We start from the raw sequence: 17,039 nt of genomic DNA on the forward strand, positions 1-17,039 counted from the left end.
GTAGCATATAGTTCGCTCTTTCGGTTACATTCTTATCAAAACATCGAAATATGACAACAAAGATCGTCAAAATAAATGAAAAATACTCGTCTCGGAGGTCCACACCGTCGCTTCGCCCGTGCCGCTGCTGAACGAACGAACGGCAAACGATCGCCGAAATGATGTTTATGCGATGACACAAAAATTGCGAATTTATGCTTATCATTTTGGCAAATCTGCCAGCAAACAAATTATGTCTGCATAATTTTATTATTGTGCCCGAGCATCAACTCTCTCGCTCCTCTTCTACGGTGCGGTGGTTCGCTCTGTATGCGTGACGGCACAAACCGAAACATTCACTGTTGTTAGCAATCAAATCATGGGAAACAAAAACGAAACCTGGCGCGCCGGCAAATACTGTACACGCGGCCATACGGGGAGAGAAACGAGATTGTGTATATATTTTGTTTATGGGATGGAACCATCATTTTATTTGCATTGTAATGCAACTGAAATGACGTTTTAGCTGTAATTTTGTGTCGTGTTGCTGGAGGATGGCTCTATGAGGACGAGAAAATAAAAATAAAGATGTCAAATAGGAAAAATATTAAGCAAGTTTGCATCGCGCTTTAATATATTCGATTATACGCGTTAGAAAGACGCAGTTAAAACACTAAATCGTCCATGATACTTTTGCAACAACAAAAAAGTATTCTTATTAAAGCCTCACTAAAAATGATTTAAAAACTTTTATACAATCTTGAATAGGGTCATAGTTCATAGACTGATAAGCGTAAACGATTGGTATAACAAGTTCAGAGTTACCAGTTTGCCCAGAATACTCCAATGATTAGAAACATTATTGCTAAATTTTGCAACTCTTAAACCACCATTTTTTGTGAAAATGCGAAAAAAGATTTCCCAGCCATCTAAAAAAAATATGGAAAAAATTCCAAATACTTTTTTTTTCTAGAATTGAAAAAAAAGCTAACATTTTCATAAAGAATGGCGCCTTTTTCGAGCTTAAAGATGCGAGTTGGGGACGAAGCACGGGACGGTTAAAATAATCAATAAACAGTGCATTTAAAAAGAAAGTGCCATCTTTCTCAATCTAATAAAACGCTCATGGAAGGAACATTAGACAGACAAAATGACAAGAAAATGATATAGAAATAACACAAAAATAACATAGAATTGATTCAAACAATACTTAAACATAGAAAAGCACAGATAAGTGACATATACACGAGATGCACTAATAAAATAACATTAACATATACGTGGCACTGATACAAACGATACAAAAATGGCAGAAAAATAATTAAAAAATGATACATAAATGATATGTAAATATCATAGAATGATACAAAAAACAATATAATAATAACGCAATAATAAAGCGAAACCACATGCAAAAACATAAAAAAATCAAAATGGCACAAAAACCTGACACAGAAATGAAAAAAATACAAAAATTTCCGACAAAATACCAAAACGATTCTAGAATGGCACTAAAATAATAGAATATTTACACAAAAACAGTCTTTAACAGATACAAAAATAGTAGAAAAATAATGCTCTAAATTGGTACAAAATGACACAACAAATAATAGAAAAAAAAGGAAATGAAAACTAGTCACAAAACTGCAAGAAAACAATAATGAAAAATATGAAATTGGCACTGAAAACACGATCAAAAATACCACAGATATAATACAAAACGATGCAAGAAACAATACAAAAGTAAAACATCACAAACACAAGAAATATTTCGGAATCTAATCAAATTCAATCTATAGCTATAAAACTGGATTTCTGTCTGTCTGTCTGTCTGTCTGTCTGTCTGTCTGTCTGTCTGTCTGTCTGTCTGTCTGTCTGTCTGTCTGTCTGTCTGTCTGTCTGTCTGTCTGTCTGTCTGTCTATCTGTCTGTCTGTCTGTCTGTCTGTCTGTCTGTCTGTCTGTCTGTCTGTCTGTCTGTCTGTCTGTCTGTCTGTCTGTCTGTCTGTCTGTCTGTCTGTCTGTCTGTCTGTCTGTCTGTCTGTCTGTCTGTCTGTCTGTCTGTCTGTCTGTCTGTCTGTCTGTCTGTCTGTCTGTCTGTCTGTCTGTCTGTCTGTCTGTCTGTCTGTCTGTCTGTCTGTCTGTCTGTCTGTCTGTCTGTCTGTCTGTCTGTCTGTCTGTCTGTCTGTCTGTCTGTCTGTCTGTCTGTCTGTCTGTCTGTCTGTCTGTCTGTCTGTCTGTCTGTCTGTCTGTCTGTCTGTCTGTCTGTCTGTCTGTCTGTCTGTCTGTCTGTCTGTCTGTCTGTCTGTCTGTCTGTCTGTCTGTCTGTCTGTCTGTCTGTCTGTCTGTCTGTCTGTCTGTCTGTCTGTCTGTCTGTCTGTCTGTCTGTCTGTCTGTCTGTCTGTCTGTCTGTCTGTCTGTCTGTCTGTCTGTCTGTCTGTCTGTCTGTCTGTCTGTCTGTCTGTCTGTCTGTCTGTCTGTCTGTCTGTCTGTCTGTCTGTCTGTCTGTCTGTCTGTCTGTCTGTCTGTCTGTCTGTCTGTCTGTCTGTCTGTCTGTCTGTCTGTCTGTCTGTCTGTCTGTCTGTCTGTCTGTCTGTCTGTCTGTCTGTCTGTCTGTCTGTCTGTCTGTCTGTCTGTCTGTCTGTCTGTCTGTCTGTCTGTCTGTCTGTCTGTCTGTCTGTCTGTCTGTCTGTCTGTCTGTCTGTCTGTCTGTCTGTCTGTCTGTCTGTCTGTCTGTCTGTCTGTCTGTCTGTCTGTCTGTCTGTCTGTCTGTCTGTCTGTCTGTCTGTCTGTCTGTCTGTCTGTCTGTCTGTCTGTCTGTCTGTCTGTCTGTCTGTCTGTCTGTCTGTCTGTCTGTCTGTCTGTCTGTCTGTCTGTCTGTCTGTCTGTCTGTCTGTCTGTCTGTCTGTCTGTCTGTCTGTCTGTCTGTCTGTCTGTCTGTCTGTCTGTCTGTCTGTCTGTCTGTCTGTCTGTCTGTCTGTCTGTCTGTCTGTCTGTCTGTCTGTCTGTCTGTCTGTCTGTCTGTCTGTCTGTCTGTCTGTCTGTCTGTCTGTCTGTCTGTCTGTCTGTCTGTCTGTCTGTCTGTCTGTCTGTCTGTCTGTCTGTCTGTCTGTCTGTCTGTCTGTCTGTCTGTCTGTCTGTCTGTCTGTCTGTCTGTCTGTCTGTCTGTCTGTCTGTCTGTCTGTCTGTCTGTCTGTCTGTCTGTCTGTCTGTCTGTCTGTCTGTCTGTCTGTCTGTCTGTCTGTCTGTCTGTCTGTCTGTCTGTCTGTCTGTCTGTCTGTCTGTCTGTCTGTCTGTCTGTCTGTCTGTCTGTCTGTCTGTCTGTCTGTCTGTCTGTCTGTCTGTCTGTCTGTCTGTCTGTCTGTCTGTCTGTCTGTCTGTCTGTCTGTCTGTCTGTCTGTCTGTCTGTCTGTCTGTCTGTCTGTCTGTCTGTCTGTCTGTCTGTCTGTCTGTCTGTCTGTCTGTCTGTCTGTCTGTCTGTCTGTCTGTCTGTCTGTCTGTCTGTCTGTCTGTCTGTCTGTCTGTCTGTCTGTCTGTCTGTCTGTCTGTCTGTCTGTCTGTCTGTCTGTCTGTCTGTCTGTCTGTCTGTCTGTCTGTCTGTCTGTCTGTCTGTCTGTCTGTCTGTCTGTCTGTCTGTCTGTCTGTCTGTCTGTCTGTCTGTCTGTCTGTCTGTCTGTCTGTCTGTCTGTCTGTCTGTCTGTCTGTCTGTCTGTCTGTCTGTCTGTCTGTCTGTCTGTCTGTCTGTCTGTCTGTCTGTCTGTCTGTCTGTCTGTCTGTCTGTCTGTCTGTCTGTCTGTCTGTCTGTCTGTCTGTCTGTCTGTCTGTCTGTCTGTCTGTCTGTCTGTCTGTCTGTCTGTCTGTCTGTCTGTCTGTCTGTCTGTCTGTCTGTCTGTCTGTCTGTCTGTCTGTCTGTCTGTCTGTCTGTCTGTCTGTCTGTCTGTCTGTCTGTCTGTCTGTCTGTCTGTCTGTCTGTCTGTCTGTCTGTCTGTCTGTCTGTCTGTCTGTCTGTCTGTCTGTCTGTCTGTCTGTCTGTCTGTCTGTCTGTCTGTCTGTCTGTCTGTCTGTCTGTCTGTCTGTCTGTCTGTCTGTCTGTCTGTCTGTCTGTCTGTCTGTCTGTCTGTCTGTCTGTCTGTCTGTCTGTCTGTCTGTCTGTCTGTCTGTCTGTCTGTCTGTCTGTCTGTCTGTCTGTCTGTCTGTCTGTCTGTCTGTCTGTCTGTCTGTCTGTCTGTCTGTCTGTCTGTCTGTCTGTCTGTCTGTCTGTCTGTCTGTCTGTCTGTCTGTCTGTCTGTCTGTCTGTCTGTCTGTCAATGAAATACAAATTTCCTCCTTACTCGAAAACTAATCAAGCAAACGGAACCAAATTTGGCATGTGGGTATTTTATGATGGTATGAGACCCCTCACCCCTGTGGCAGGAGGATAAGGGGGATTCTTCGTGTCGGTAATTAGTAATTAGCAATAAAGTAGCTGTATATTTGCCAAAATAGCATTTAAGTAGCATTTAAGGCGACTTAAATGCTTATTGGCTTGCATTTGAATAGCATTGGTGATGCTTATTGGTTACCTGGGATGCTTTCATAGTTACGTAATTGCCAAAATGAATCATCTAAGGTTGAACTCCTCAGAAACTTGCAAAACTCGAGATTGTGACAAAGATTATCCGAGATTCATGATGCATGTGCAACACAGTTTAATTTGTTGCAATATGAAGTTTGTCGGGTCAGCAAGTAAAACACATAAAAATAAAAAATCACAAATAGGACCCCAAAGGGCACAAAAATAGTAAACAAAACTGGAACCCTAGCAACGCAGTTGTTTTACAGTAATTCAAGTTACACTCAAGTCTTTTTTTACGCGGGGAATATGTGCCGTGTAAAACAAAACCGTTAAAAAACCGCGTTAATCATCATAAAATAAACCGTGTGAATTCAAAAATCGACGTAAAAAAAGCGCGTTAATTCAAAACCACCGTTCGAATTAAAAAAATTGCTGAAAAAACTGCGTTAATTCGAAAAATGATGTAAAAAAACCGCCGTAATTCAACAATCGTCATAAAAAACCATGGTAATTCAAAAATCGTCATGAAAAAAACCGCGTTAATTCAAAAATCGTAAAAATAAACCGTGTAAAAAAAGACTTGAGTGTACTGCTATGTAACTAATACAAGTCATAAGTCAGTTATTTCAACTATATGTGGTAGAAGCGTGTTACTTGGGAGCATAAACGATACCAAAATCTAATATACAGAAAATACACGAAATACAAGAAATACACACAAAAGACAGACTCAAAAATAATGCAAAAAATACGTATATATACATGACACAAATACTGAGTGAAATATCAAAAAGTGTGAAAAATCAAGAGAAATTGAGGTAGAACTCTGTCATAAAAATATTATAATCTTCATGTAAATATGTTTATATGTTAATATGCTTAAGTTTAAGAAAATGTTTAAGTGCATTAATTTAAGAGCAATTCAAAATTAAGCTATAGCGTGTCAATAATATAATTGGCAAAACGGGTATATTGTACTGTGTTTGGGCACTCTACTGGTAACTAGTTACACAAAATCAACAGTTCAACTAATACCAATATGAATTATAAATGTACATCTTAGCGACTATTCATTTTGAAAATAAGTTGGCTTTTCCGGACATTTTCCTAAATATTCGAAACCCGACAGGTGAGACTAATTCATGTGCTTCAAAAGTGCACACCGATTCCCCAAATTCGACAATCGAAGACCGGTTAGATATTGCAGAAAGTGCGCGATCCATATTAATTCAAACCGACCATGTAGGTAGATGCAATTTCTGGCAGCCGGCAGAAAATCGTTCTTGTCCTAAAACCTCCACTGATGACGACTACTCTGAAAGTCTGAATGTGACGTTGTTGGTAAGATCAGAACGAGCCCTAGAATTGGACATTCGCCGGTCACCGCGCAAGCAGAACTGGACCGATAACAAAGCCAACAGAAAATGAAAATACAATTTTAAGTCCCTTGTCAGCGTGTCTACAGGTATACATCAGTAGCAGACATGACACCGAAGCGAAGATATGCCGTCAAATCGGTACACCGGCGGCCGATGATGGCGACCACGTTCGATGTCACCGTGCAGATCCGTGCGGTGGATGCTATTCGCGCTGAAGTACATTGGGCCTAAAACTAAACAGATGCAGCAGAGCCTCGTGGTGATTTATCCGCGACATTCGAAGGTGTGGGTGAATGGGACGTTCGGTATTTGAAAATGAGTCAAGATTTATTGCCTAAACGCTCTCATTGGCATAATCCTTTGAACACGAAGGGGGACTTCTATTGTTAGCAATCAACCAGTGCGCCAGCTATGGGTCGCTTTTGAATCGGAATCGGAACGAACAAAGCGAATGGTTCCAACACTGGAATGGAATGCAAAATGGGAGAGCTATTTTCGCTTAGTCTGTTGCAATACGTCAATTTTAATTTTGCAATATGTACAGCAAATGTTTGCAACTGCTTTCGAATTGACATGATTGACTAAAAGGCCTTCTCATTCGGAAAAGAAATGAACATACGTCAATCATAGTTACGATTAAACCTCACATAGGGTCTACTGGAAATAATTCATAAACATGTGCACAATATTCCAGTAGCATTGTTTAGCAAAAAATACCATCGATCATCATAATTCCAACCACCGCCATCGATGCTGCCTACTCGTATGAAAATGTCTCGCATGAACTTCCTTGTTTGCGGAGGGATTCCAAAAAAATGATAAACGATCCCACACCCGTTAGTACAGAAACAGTAGCGCGATTCACGCATCATTTAACGTACTTAGTACTAATCTGTGCTATACGCCCCCCCGAAATGCCAATCACCACTCGACAGCTATCCTGGCATGTACACACAACACAGCCAGCAATACGATGTTTCTTTGTCAGTGCCCAATACCAACTCGCCTCGTTGCACATATGATAGCTCAGTGAGAGAAGCGACAGCAGCCAACTGTGTACATGGGGGGACATAAATCATGTTGCCTCACTTTCTGCTCTCGCATGGCAGCAACCGAGCAGTGCTTTTCCGCCTTGCTTTTCAGCCAATTAACTTCAGCATCATTGATTAATTGCTAGTTAATCTGGTTGGCGTTAATAACTACCGAGTACCGAGCGTGAGCTTTTCGAGCTTACGAGCTGTTTTTGGTCTTCTTCAGCACTTCATCATAAAGTTGGGAAAATTCATGGACAGTACTCCAAATTTTCTATTGACTTTATCTCGAATAACGATGTAGAAAGTTCAGCTCCAAAAGTTTTATCATTTCAATTATAATTTGTTTTTGCCATAGAATGTAACTGGTAAATATATGATTTAAGATAAAATATGTCTGTACTGCCTTGGGCGAAGACTTATAGTAATAAACAAAAATAGTATCATAGCTTAATTTATAAACTTTGTTAGAAATTTACAAAATAAGTTAACGTGAAATACAAGATCTTTATAATAAAAATTACTGCTCTTTATGAAATATGCAGTAAAATGCAGTAAAAAATAGATTTATTTTCGATAGATATTTTGTTCGATTTTTACTTTTTACTTCGACACAGATATTTTGTAGTTTTGGCCGAAAATTAGACATCGACACATGAATAGTGCCTGAGCAATGCTTTTAATATTCTGCAAAATGTGTGCAATGTACAAACTCATAATCCCCGAGCCACTTGACTTTGGCCATATTATTAGAATGTTCGTGGACTTCTAACTAACATTGATGATTATCAAATGTGATTGTTGACTGTAATTACACCGAACCATGGTGGAATTCGGCTGCGCCACACAGTCGCAGGTTGCAGTGCTATAACGTGTTGAAAAGTACCGTTACGATCTACTGGGCTTTCAAAACTGTGATGCAAGTGCTTTGCTAAGACTATTCCACTATTCCACTATTCCACGTCCACGTCCACGTCCACGTCCACGTCCACGTCCACGTCCACGTCCACGTCCACGTCCACGTCCACGTCCACGTCCACGTCCACGTCCACGTCCACGTCCACGTCCACGTCCACGTCCACGTCCACGTCCACGTCCACGTCCACGTCCACGTCCACGTCCACGTCCACGTCCACGTCCACGTCCACGTCCACGTCCACGTCCACGTCCACGTCCACGTCCACGTCCACGTCCACGTCCACGTCCACGTCCACGTCCACGTCCACGTCCACGTCCACGTCCACGTCCACGTCCACGTCCACGTCCACGTCCACGTCCACGTCCACGTCCACGTCCACGTCCATGTCCAAATTTCTGTACCCGTGCCAAATGCGCCTTAATAATTTTATGATGTCTTGTTAGGTCCTTTTGGTGTTTTTTTATTGGATTTGTTAATCCGTTGTCGATCTTTCACTTCACACGAGTCGGCCTAGGTGGTGAATTCCGCCTACGCGTAACCATAAAAGAGACCGGATACCGACGACCCCGTTAAACCCCCGGGCCGCAGGCTCTAAGCATTCTTTGCTGGCACGACAGCAAACTGCAGCTGATAACCCAATTGACAAACTGCGTAAGCTGCACGATGAGACCCACCAGCAGAGCCAACAGCGAACACTAGGAAATATCAAGTTTGTGTCCGGTACGTACCGCCCAGTGAAACCCCATAGAAGTTGCCAAATATACACTATACGCCCACACGTACTCGATTTTCATTGAAATTAAAAACCGTACAACCTTGGAATCCAATAGTGGTTGCACATTTTGTCCGCGTAGCTCCTCCGATTACCCAATGCAAGCCAATCCGATCTGGTGATCTAAGATCCACGGTCTCTTGCTTTGTGAGCTTTCTCGGGTGTACTGTCGACTAAATAGTAATATCCTAGTCCAAGTCCAAGTACCTGTCGCAGTGCCAGTCCAAGTTAAAGTCCAAGTCCAAGTCCAAGTACCTGTCGCAGTCCAAGTCCAAGTACCTGTCGCAGTCCAAGTCCAAGTACCTGTCGCAGTCCAAGACCAAGTACCTGCCGCAGTCCAAGTCCAAGTACCTGTCGCAGTCCAAGTCCAAGTCCAAGTCCAAGTCCAAGTCCAAGTCCAAGTCCAAGTCCAAGTCCAAGTCCAAGTCCAAGTCCAAGTCCAAGTCCAAGTCCAAGTCCAAGTCCAAGTCCAAGTCCAAGTCCAAGTCCAAGTCCAAGTCCAAGTCCAAGTCCAAGTCCAAGTCCAAGTCCAAGTCCAAGTCCAAGTCCAAGTCCAAGTCCAAGTCCAAGTCCAAGTCCAAGTCCAAGTCCAAGTCCAAGTCCAAGTCCAAGTCCAAGTCCAAGTCCAAGTCCAAGTCCAAGTCCAAGTCCAAGTCCAAGTCCAAGTCCAAGTCCAAGTCCAAGTTCAAGTTCAAGTCCAAGTCCAAGTCCAAGTCCAAGTCCAAGTCCAAGTCCAAGTCCAAATATAAGTTCAAGTTCAAATTCAAGTCCAAGTCCGATGCCCTTCACAGATGACCCTGATATCATTATTAGAAATTTTGCGACGACAAAGGCAATCTACGCTAAACTAAAAACGGAGGCTGGGAAGATATATTGGTGGTCAAGCATCTAGAAAACAATGTTCGCCTCCCACGGACAGGGACTATTAACAGCCATGAACTCGAAGTGGTTGGCGAGTTTATGAATTCAGATCTCACGTTACGACCAATAATGATTTAAGTAAGGAAATTCAACGACGCATTCAAGCTGATAGTCGGGTCTACTTTTCCTCCGCAAGACGTTTCGATGTATAAAATGCTAATCAGCCTGGTAGTACTTTTGAGAACTTGAGACTATAACTTATTTTTTTGAGTGGTTTTAACCCAAAGGGTCATTCACCACGACTATAACTTTGTTTACGGAAGATTTCGGTGCATTTGCCGTGTATAAACGAAAGATGTTGCGGACTATTTTTGGCGGAGCACAAAAAAAAACTGGAGATTAGCACAAGCACAAGTGATTTTCATCGTACACCTGGTGAGAGGCAGGAGACTATGGTGGGCCGGCCCCGTAACTAAGATGCCGAACAACTTTACAGTCAAATTTGTTCTTTTAAGAAACTCACCGGCACCAAAAATAGAAGTGGGTCCTAGATCGTTAGGGGTGTTAAATGACTCGACAAAGGTCAAAGCTGATTTTCAAGTATCGGTCGAAACGCTCAACGAATTGGCAGCGTTTAGTCTAGTACCAAGTACAATGCAGACCAGTTCTTGCACTAGCACAACTCACTCCGGCTCTAATTTCGCATTTTGAGGAGGCCGATCTAAAAGCGGCTGTCAACGAGATTTATCATAGTATCCTTGGCTATACTGGAAAATCAAGAAGCATTCTCAGTTCATGTACGATGTTTTGGATTCTACATGTTACATCATACGCTCGCTATGTGGAAATAAAATACCAGCTTTCAACACAGTTTCCGAAGATGTCATAAGTGCCACAGGGTAGTAATTTAGGACCACTTGTTTTCAAGATATTCTTCGTCAGAGCCCCAGTTCTTGATTCCGTTGATCGTTTTAAAGAAGCTTCTCGTAATGTGCCTCTCACAACAATTCTCCTCCTCCGCAAGAACGCTATCCCGGTAGTGAAGTTTCTTCGATCTGTTCATTCGTATCAATTAAAATATTGCAGAATGCGAAATTTTAAGAGGGTCAAGAAATGCGACGGTAACAATTGGAGAACATTTATTATGGACAAAGTTCGGCCAAGGGTTGACTAATTATTTTTGCTCCCGGAAAAGTTTTGATCCTTACACTCCTATAAAACCACACTGGATGTGGTGGGATTGCATTGACTAATCTAGTATTTGTATTTCTAAAGAATAATTTTTTATCTATCCCAAGTTCGAGCATAGTTTAATTGCGTAGAACTCACTAACGGTATTATATTATTCATTAAACTTTTTTTCTTCAGGGTTTATACTGTTAAAGTACAGTTCGATTGAACAAGAACAAAGATAGATCCCATTTATTTGTGTATATTAAATGGCACAACGGTCGTGCATTATTCACCTTGCTAATTGTACACTGCTGGCAGCCGTGGGTATTGTTTCGTTTAGCATTTCACAATCGTTCAAAAAAAATATCCCAGTTTTTACTCATCATCAATCTAAATATCATTCCGCTCGAATTCCATCTAAATTGATGTAATTCATGTCCAATCTACAATAGAACCCATCTGACCCGTGTCTGGCATCCCTGTTCCGGGGAAACCCGTGGGGAAAATTGTCCCCGTTGGAATGATTAAAAATGTTCAAGCAATTTTGCAAACTAAACATGCACTTGTGCGTCGCTTTTGTTACATTTGCATATTCCACCCAACCTGCCAACCAGCTACCGACAGACAGATCCATCGACCGGTGTGTGGTGCGGTACGGTAGTGATGCTTCGTTGTTCTGCTAAACATTGCGCGCTATTTTATTATAATTCTCAATTCAACCCACTCGGAGCGGTTCGACCCCGGGAATAAATGGATACCGTCAATCGCACAGTGGGATTGTCTGAGTTTTCGACGAAAATTATAAATTTGGTCTGCTGCTGTTAGGTAAAGCCTAGGCGAAAGGTAGGACGTTGTCACCTGGACAAACCACGAGTACAGAGTTTCCAAGAACACTATTTGACATTCTGTCACGGTGCACTATAGGCCAAGATATTCGCTCATTTCCATCGAAATGGAACGAGGAAACAGTGAGCTTCACAGCGAGAGCTTAGTGAGTGTGCTGTTTTTATTTTTATTTCATACCGTTTCGCCCCATTAGTGTTGAATAATTTATGCGGTACACCAAAGGAATGCCGGTGTCTGCGGATGCTCTGGGAAACATCTTGCCTGATGGAAGACACCGTATGCATCACCGAAACATGAATTGCGGTGCGAAAATGGAATTTTCCGCGAGCGGAGGAACCACGGCCACAACACGTCACTGCAGAAGCTGAGGGAGATCACGTTCGAGTTTACTTACCACAGTCTTAACCAGAAAAGCACTACCCGCACGACAACACTCCTTGGAATGGAATGTTCAAGCTTTTTATCAGCATTTTTTCCGTTAATTTCGTAATGGTTGGACATCACAAACAACTGGGAGCATTTTGGGTCTGATTGTGCCCACAATATTTTGCTGGTTCTGAAGTACTGATGGATCGATAAGTAGGGAATCTATTTTCTTTTCTTCAATTCTTTCATGTTGTATAGTGTTGTCTAAATGTAAGCAGTGAAGTTTTTAGTCTAAACGGCAAGGTTTTATTTATCTGATAGTTTTCAGAAGTCAATCGTTATAAAACGGTACTTAATATATGTACAAGAAAAAGGTTAATTTTAACAATTAGATAGAGATCTATTCTTCTTCAACTGTAGAGAAGCGCTTCCTCAGTTCTATTTTCTTTTCAATAGATGTCAGCTTCGAGATTGTACTACAACAGCAGCATTCTGCATTGTTTTCGTTTCATTCTATTTTAATGAACTGTTTCGTGAGTCTTTATTTCTTCGCTGTAGACATGATGTAGAGCATTCCAGTTCCAACTTGGAAAACTTTTTTAAGTCATTCCCTAGACATTTTTGTTAAGCTCAAACTTAACCTCAGCAATCCAGTATCCAGCATCATTTTCAGTATCCGGGGCAGACAACCAAACTGATCCTGTTTCTTTTTCTGTTATGACCTTCACAATGGACTTCCCGATAGCGCGTGGTCTGAAAGAAGTAAAATGAATTTGTTACTCTGGTATAATGATGTGCCGTGCTGGTTATGTATTACTGTCGATCGGCAAATTTTACCATAAGCTCCTCGAATAGTTCCTTCATCCGCCGATGAGGTCTAGAACTGCCGCCGAACGCCTTCAAGATATTGGTTCTGGCACCACACGGAGAGATTACCGCAAGCTTTATCCCCTTTTTATGGTAAAGCAATTCAGTCTGTAAACGGCAAAAGATTCTGTAATGAACTTTCATAAAAAGCGGGTTTTCCAGCTGTCAAACCCCCAGCGTTCGTGTGAAACCGATAACTCCAAATGTCTTTTCGGTGTAAACAGCGGCTTCCGGGTCAGAGACGTTAACAATAAATCCTCCTGTACCGCTTTTCTGCCTATCCATCAAATCAATTGCAAGTAGAGTGCAGTGCATCGAACCAATCTGAAAGCCAGAATGTATAATTACATACTTTGCTGTGGTAAGACATACTCTTTTTTACCAAATTAACGTCGATGGACTTGGTGGGGCAAGATTCCCAAACTCCGGCTGAATTCACAAGTATGTCGAATGACCCGAGTAGGTTCAGGGCATCCCGACGGAGAGCGGTATCCAGTTGTTGCTTGTCGGAGACGTCACATTGCACATAAAAGACGTCCGCCTCCGAGTTGCATGCCTTGAGCTGAGCGCACTGCATTAGTGTTAAACCAGGTTGTATATCCAAAAGTAGTACTTTCTGTAAATACGATAATGCGGATCAAAATTTAATCTATGGTAGTTGATCTAAACTAAGCTTTTGTATTCAAGTTTGTTTGATTTATATAGAAAAGCATTGCTATTCTTTAGGTTTTGTATATACAGACGTTAAAAATAATGCCTCCTTTTTATATTTTCAAAATAATTTTATTTTAATTACAAAACAACAACTCTGCAGTATTCTATTGCAGTAAAGTTTTGTTCATATTAATACTCACCGATACTCCATTCTTGAGCAGTTCTTTGGCTGTTGCAAAACCTATCCCTTTGGCTGCACCGGTAATGACAGCAGCTTTATATCTTAACACAAACCCGCTCATCACTACGGATAATAGATGTTGCCTGCCCGGGATCGAGATGCTCACTGCTAGTGAGAACCCCTGAACCGTTGTATAATTACAAGTGCTCGATTTATCAATAGCTTGTTAATTCTGAAGGTAAGTGTTATACTATCAATTACCTTTAGAAAACCTTGGTCCAACTTCGTAACGCCAGTGACTGCGAGATGGAATAATTGCGCTAATAAACAATTTGTTTTTTAGCTTTTACCAAAAATGTGAAAGATTACTGGCTTTCGATTGTGGATCTTTTGGGGCTATCATTGCCCTCTATTACCCTAATGCGCCAAGGTAGATTTTTCACGATAAAGTTTTGGTCTGTTGAAAACCGTCAGTCTATTATGCCATTCTGATAACTTTGCCGAAATGTAACTACAATTGATGGCAACAAGGAAATATTTAGACTAGCGAGTATCACAGCACCGTTATTAGTCGTTGGTTTTTTGCCCATAGATCAGGAATAAAAAAACGTACGTGGAAAAAATTTGCAATTAGTAAACAACAAATATGTTTCTCGATAAATCTACAAACTATACTTGTGTATAAAATTATATAAATTTCTGAGATCTAAACAAAATTCACAGTGCGCCAAATAAAAGATGTCCAAATTTCTCCAAACTAGAAATCATTAATTGACCGTAAACGCAATGGCCCGTCGAACTAAAAAAAGGACGCGATAAATATTATATTATATTAATGACAAATGCTCTCAAGTAACCATTTAAGTTTCATTGTACTCTTATTAAGGATTGAAATGCTGTCTTTTGAAAAATCATAAACGACTTCATTCTCAAAAATAATTTTCCTATGTTGACCGTGGATGCATACATTTTTCTAAATGTTTTTGCCGTGAATTCGTCAGATTTGTCATAAGACCTTTTATTTACAGAGAGAAAACATTTTGAAAGTTTACATGAAATTTTTGAATGGTGAACACTGGCATATCTAGGATTAAGGCACACCGGGGCACGTGCCCAATTTTCTGTTTAGAGTTTACTGCATGTACAAAACTTGTACACTGAGAAATGGATTACTTTCGCATAGCGATGAAAAGAAAACTACAACGAATAATTCAATGGAACAAATATGCTTTAAACCTTACGTTTATTAAGTCTTTACAGAAACAATTAAACAACATTATCAGTCGATTTACGGCAGCCATGATGAAAAGTGTAAAGCAACTGCGTTCGATGACTTGTTCGTACTGCCAGCTCCACCTCGGAGCAAAGAAGTTAGACATCGTGAGGCAGGCCGATAAGTGTTTTACAATATGTTTCCCCCAGTGGAGATAGACGAGGGCATCTTACAGATGCCTAATTTTGGTCGACCCAGGGTGTTGCGCGACCGTAAATTGCAGCCGAATCTGCAGAGGAAGACTAAGAGCAAGATGGCCTCACTAGTACCGCGGCTTGGCTCGGGAGGTCGGAGTAATCGGCCAAACCGTGAAGAAGTACTAGCCCAAAGTAGACATTTTTTATGCGGAAGCGTCAGTCGACACCGGCCGTGTCTATGCAGGAGGCAATCACTCAGGAGGAGTGGCTGAAGGTGCTGTTGAAAAACATCTTTCCGGCGAAGTGCGACGTCGTGCTCAAAAACTTGGACGTTGGACGGCAATAACTGGCCGATTACCCGATCGGATGATTCTAACAAAAATATTACAGAATTGTAGCTCCAGTTGATATTTCTATCAAAGTGTGTTATAAATGTGATAGCAAAATTTTTCGACACAGCTAATGTTTTACAAAGAATCTATCTCATTCTGTTACTTATAACAAATTTTGGTTATAAAGCAGGGTTTTGTAACCCATCTTGAACTAAAAGTGAGCAAATCGTATCATAATTTGAAATAATTGTGATATGCCTAGAGCGGATTTTGTTACAATTTTTGTTCTTTTAACTACTAACCAGACCAAGTTGAGAACAAAACGCAAAGGAAATTTTGTTATAAAAAAACTTGTTATTTAAAACTCATCCTGTTATAAATTTGTTATTTTCATTTGATCGGCTAGGAACTGACTGCTCCCCGTCAAGCAGCTAAACGATGACGTAAAAGATATCTTCCACATCAAGCTCCGGAATGGAGCTGGCAGTTTGAACAAAGCGTCAAACGCAGTTGATTGACTCTTTTCGCCATGGCTGCCGCAAATCAACTGATAATGCTGTCAATTTCTTCTGTACACGATAAACGCAGGGTTTATGGAAAATTCGTTCCATTGAATTATGTTTTATAGATTTTTTCCATCGTTTTCCAAAATTAGTCCATGAGAACACGGAAACTTATGGTAAATTTATTGTAAAAGTGCCTCAGATTCGAATTTAATTCAAATTTTTGTTTCTTTTTTCATGCAACAGAATTGGTTATATTTCCTCACAAATTTACAGCCTTCTTAAATTATATTTTGTTTTTTCGCCACAAAAAATTGCCATAAAAGGACGATAACTTTTCGATCTTTTTTATTGTTAAGATACTTAAAAACCCGTCATTTTTATGGTAGAATCTCTCAAAACTATGAAAGCTATGGTGGACAACAATAAGTTTGATGGTTTTGTTATCTCTTCTGACGATAAATTTTATTATTGTTGGGGTTTGTCACCGTGAAATTCTATATGTTACTCTTGTTGACTTTTTCTCACCGAAAAAGTCAACAAGAGTAACATATATCAGAAATTTTATTGTTTCTACTGCATTTTGTATCTTACTGGTACGATAACTTTTATTTTCGTGTTATGGCTATTTTTACCGGGATAGTTTTCCTATAGAACAGGAAACAGGCAGGTTCTTTGAAGCTAAAAAAAATGGCTGGTGATTTGCTTTTATAAAAGACTTTGAGCTGAGTACTAATGTGATTGGTGAATTCACGCAATTAGGCCATTACAAATATTTTTTAAAGTTTTTGTCAGCCCCCCTTTTAAATTGGCTTGAAAATCGAGTGGCAAAAAAATAATTTGTGGGATAAAAGCTAATTTTTTTTAATGAAATCAATTGTCTGAAGGCTTTACAGCCTAAAGAACTCGAAAAATGAGTGTACCAGCAAAATTGACGCTTCTAGCACGAAACAGAAATGGAAATTCAATCAATGAAATTTCCGAAAATCGGCAAAAATTTTTGCTTTCGTTTTCGTCGTTCTATTTGTAGGTTTTTGCAAGCATGTATAATAACGTGTGTATGAAAAGCAAGAATAGATTTGGTTTTCATGTTTAAACTTTAAGTAATAAATCGCATTTTTTGGCCGATTAAAAAATCTCTGCTTTGGCCCCCCCTCCTCCCTTCAGTTGCCCAACACCGGAAGGACAAAAACTTCATAAAATATTTGTAATG

At 40.6% G+C, this 17,039-nt stretch overlaps 1 protein-coding gene across 1 annotated transcript; it reads right to left on the minus strand.

The window, feature by feature from the left end:
• Nucleotides 1–12,490: 12,490 nt before the first annotated feature.
• Nucleotides 12,491–13,702, minus strand: LOC128740744 (alcohol dehydrogenase 2-like). The gene is made up of 5 exons (XM_053836309.1): nucleotides 13,601–13,702; nucleotides 13,129–13,362; nucleotides 12,918–13,070; nucleotides 12,697–12,854; nucleotides 12,491–12,632 (listed from the first exon to the last, which is right to left on the minus strand). Exons 1-5 carry the CDS (start codon nucleotides 13,700–13,702, stop codon nucleotides 12,491–12,493), a joined length of 789 nt encoding a protein of 262 aa, XP_053692284.1.
• Between the last annotated feature and the right edge of the window lie 3,337 nt (nucleotides 13,703–17,039).

The sequence above is a fragment of the Sabethes cyaneus genome, chromosome 3, assembly GCF_943734655.1.
Source record: "Sabethes cyaneus chromosome 3, idSabCyanKW18_F2, whole genome shotgun sequence".
Classification (NCBI taxonomy): domain Eukaryota; kingdom Metazoa; phylum Arthropoda; class Insecta; order Diptera; family Culicidae; genus Sabethes; species Sabethes cyaneus.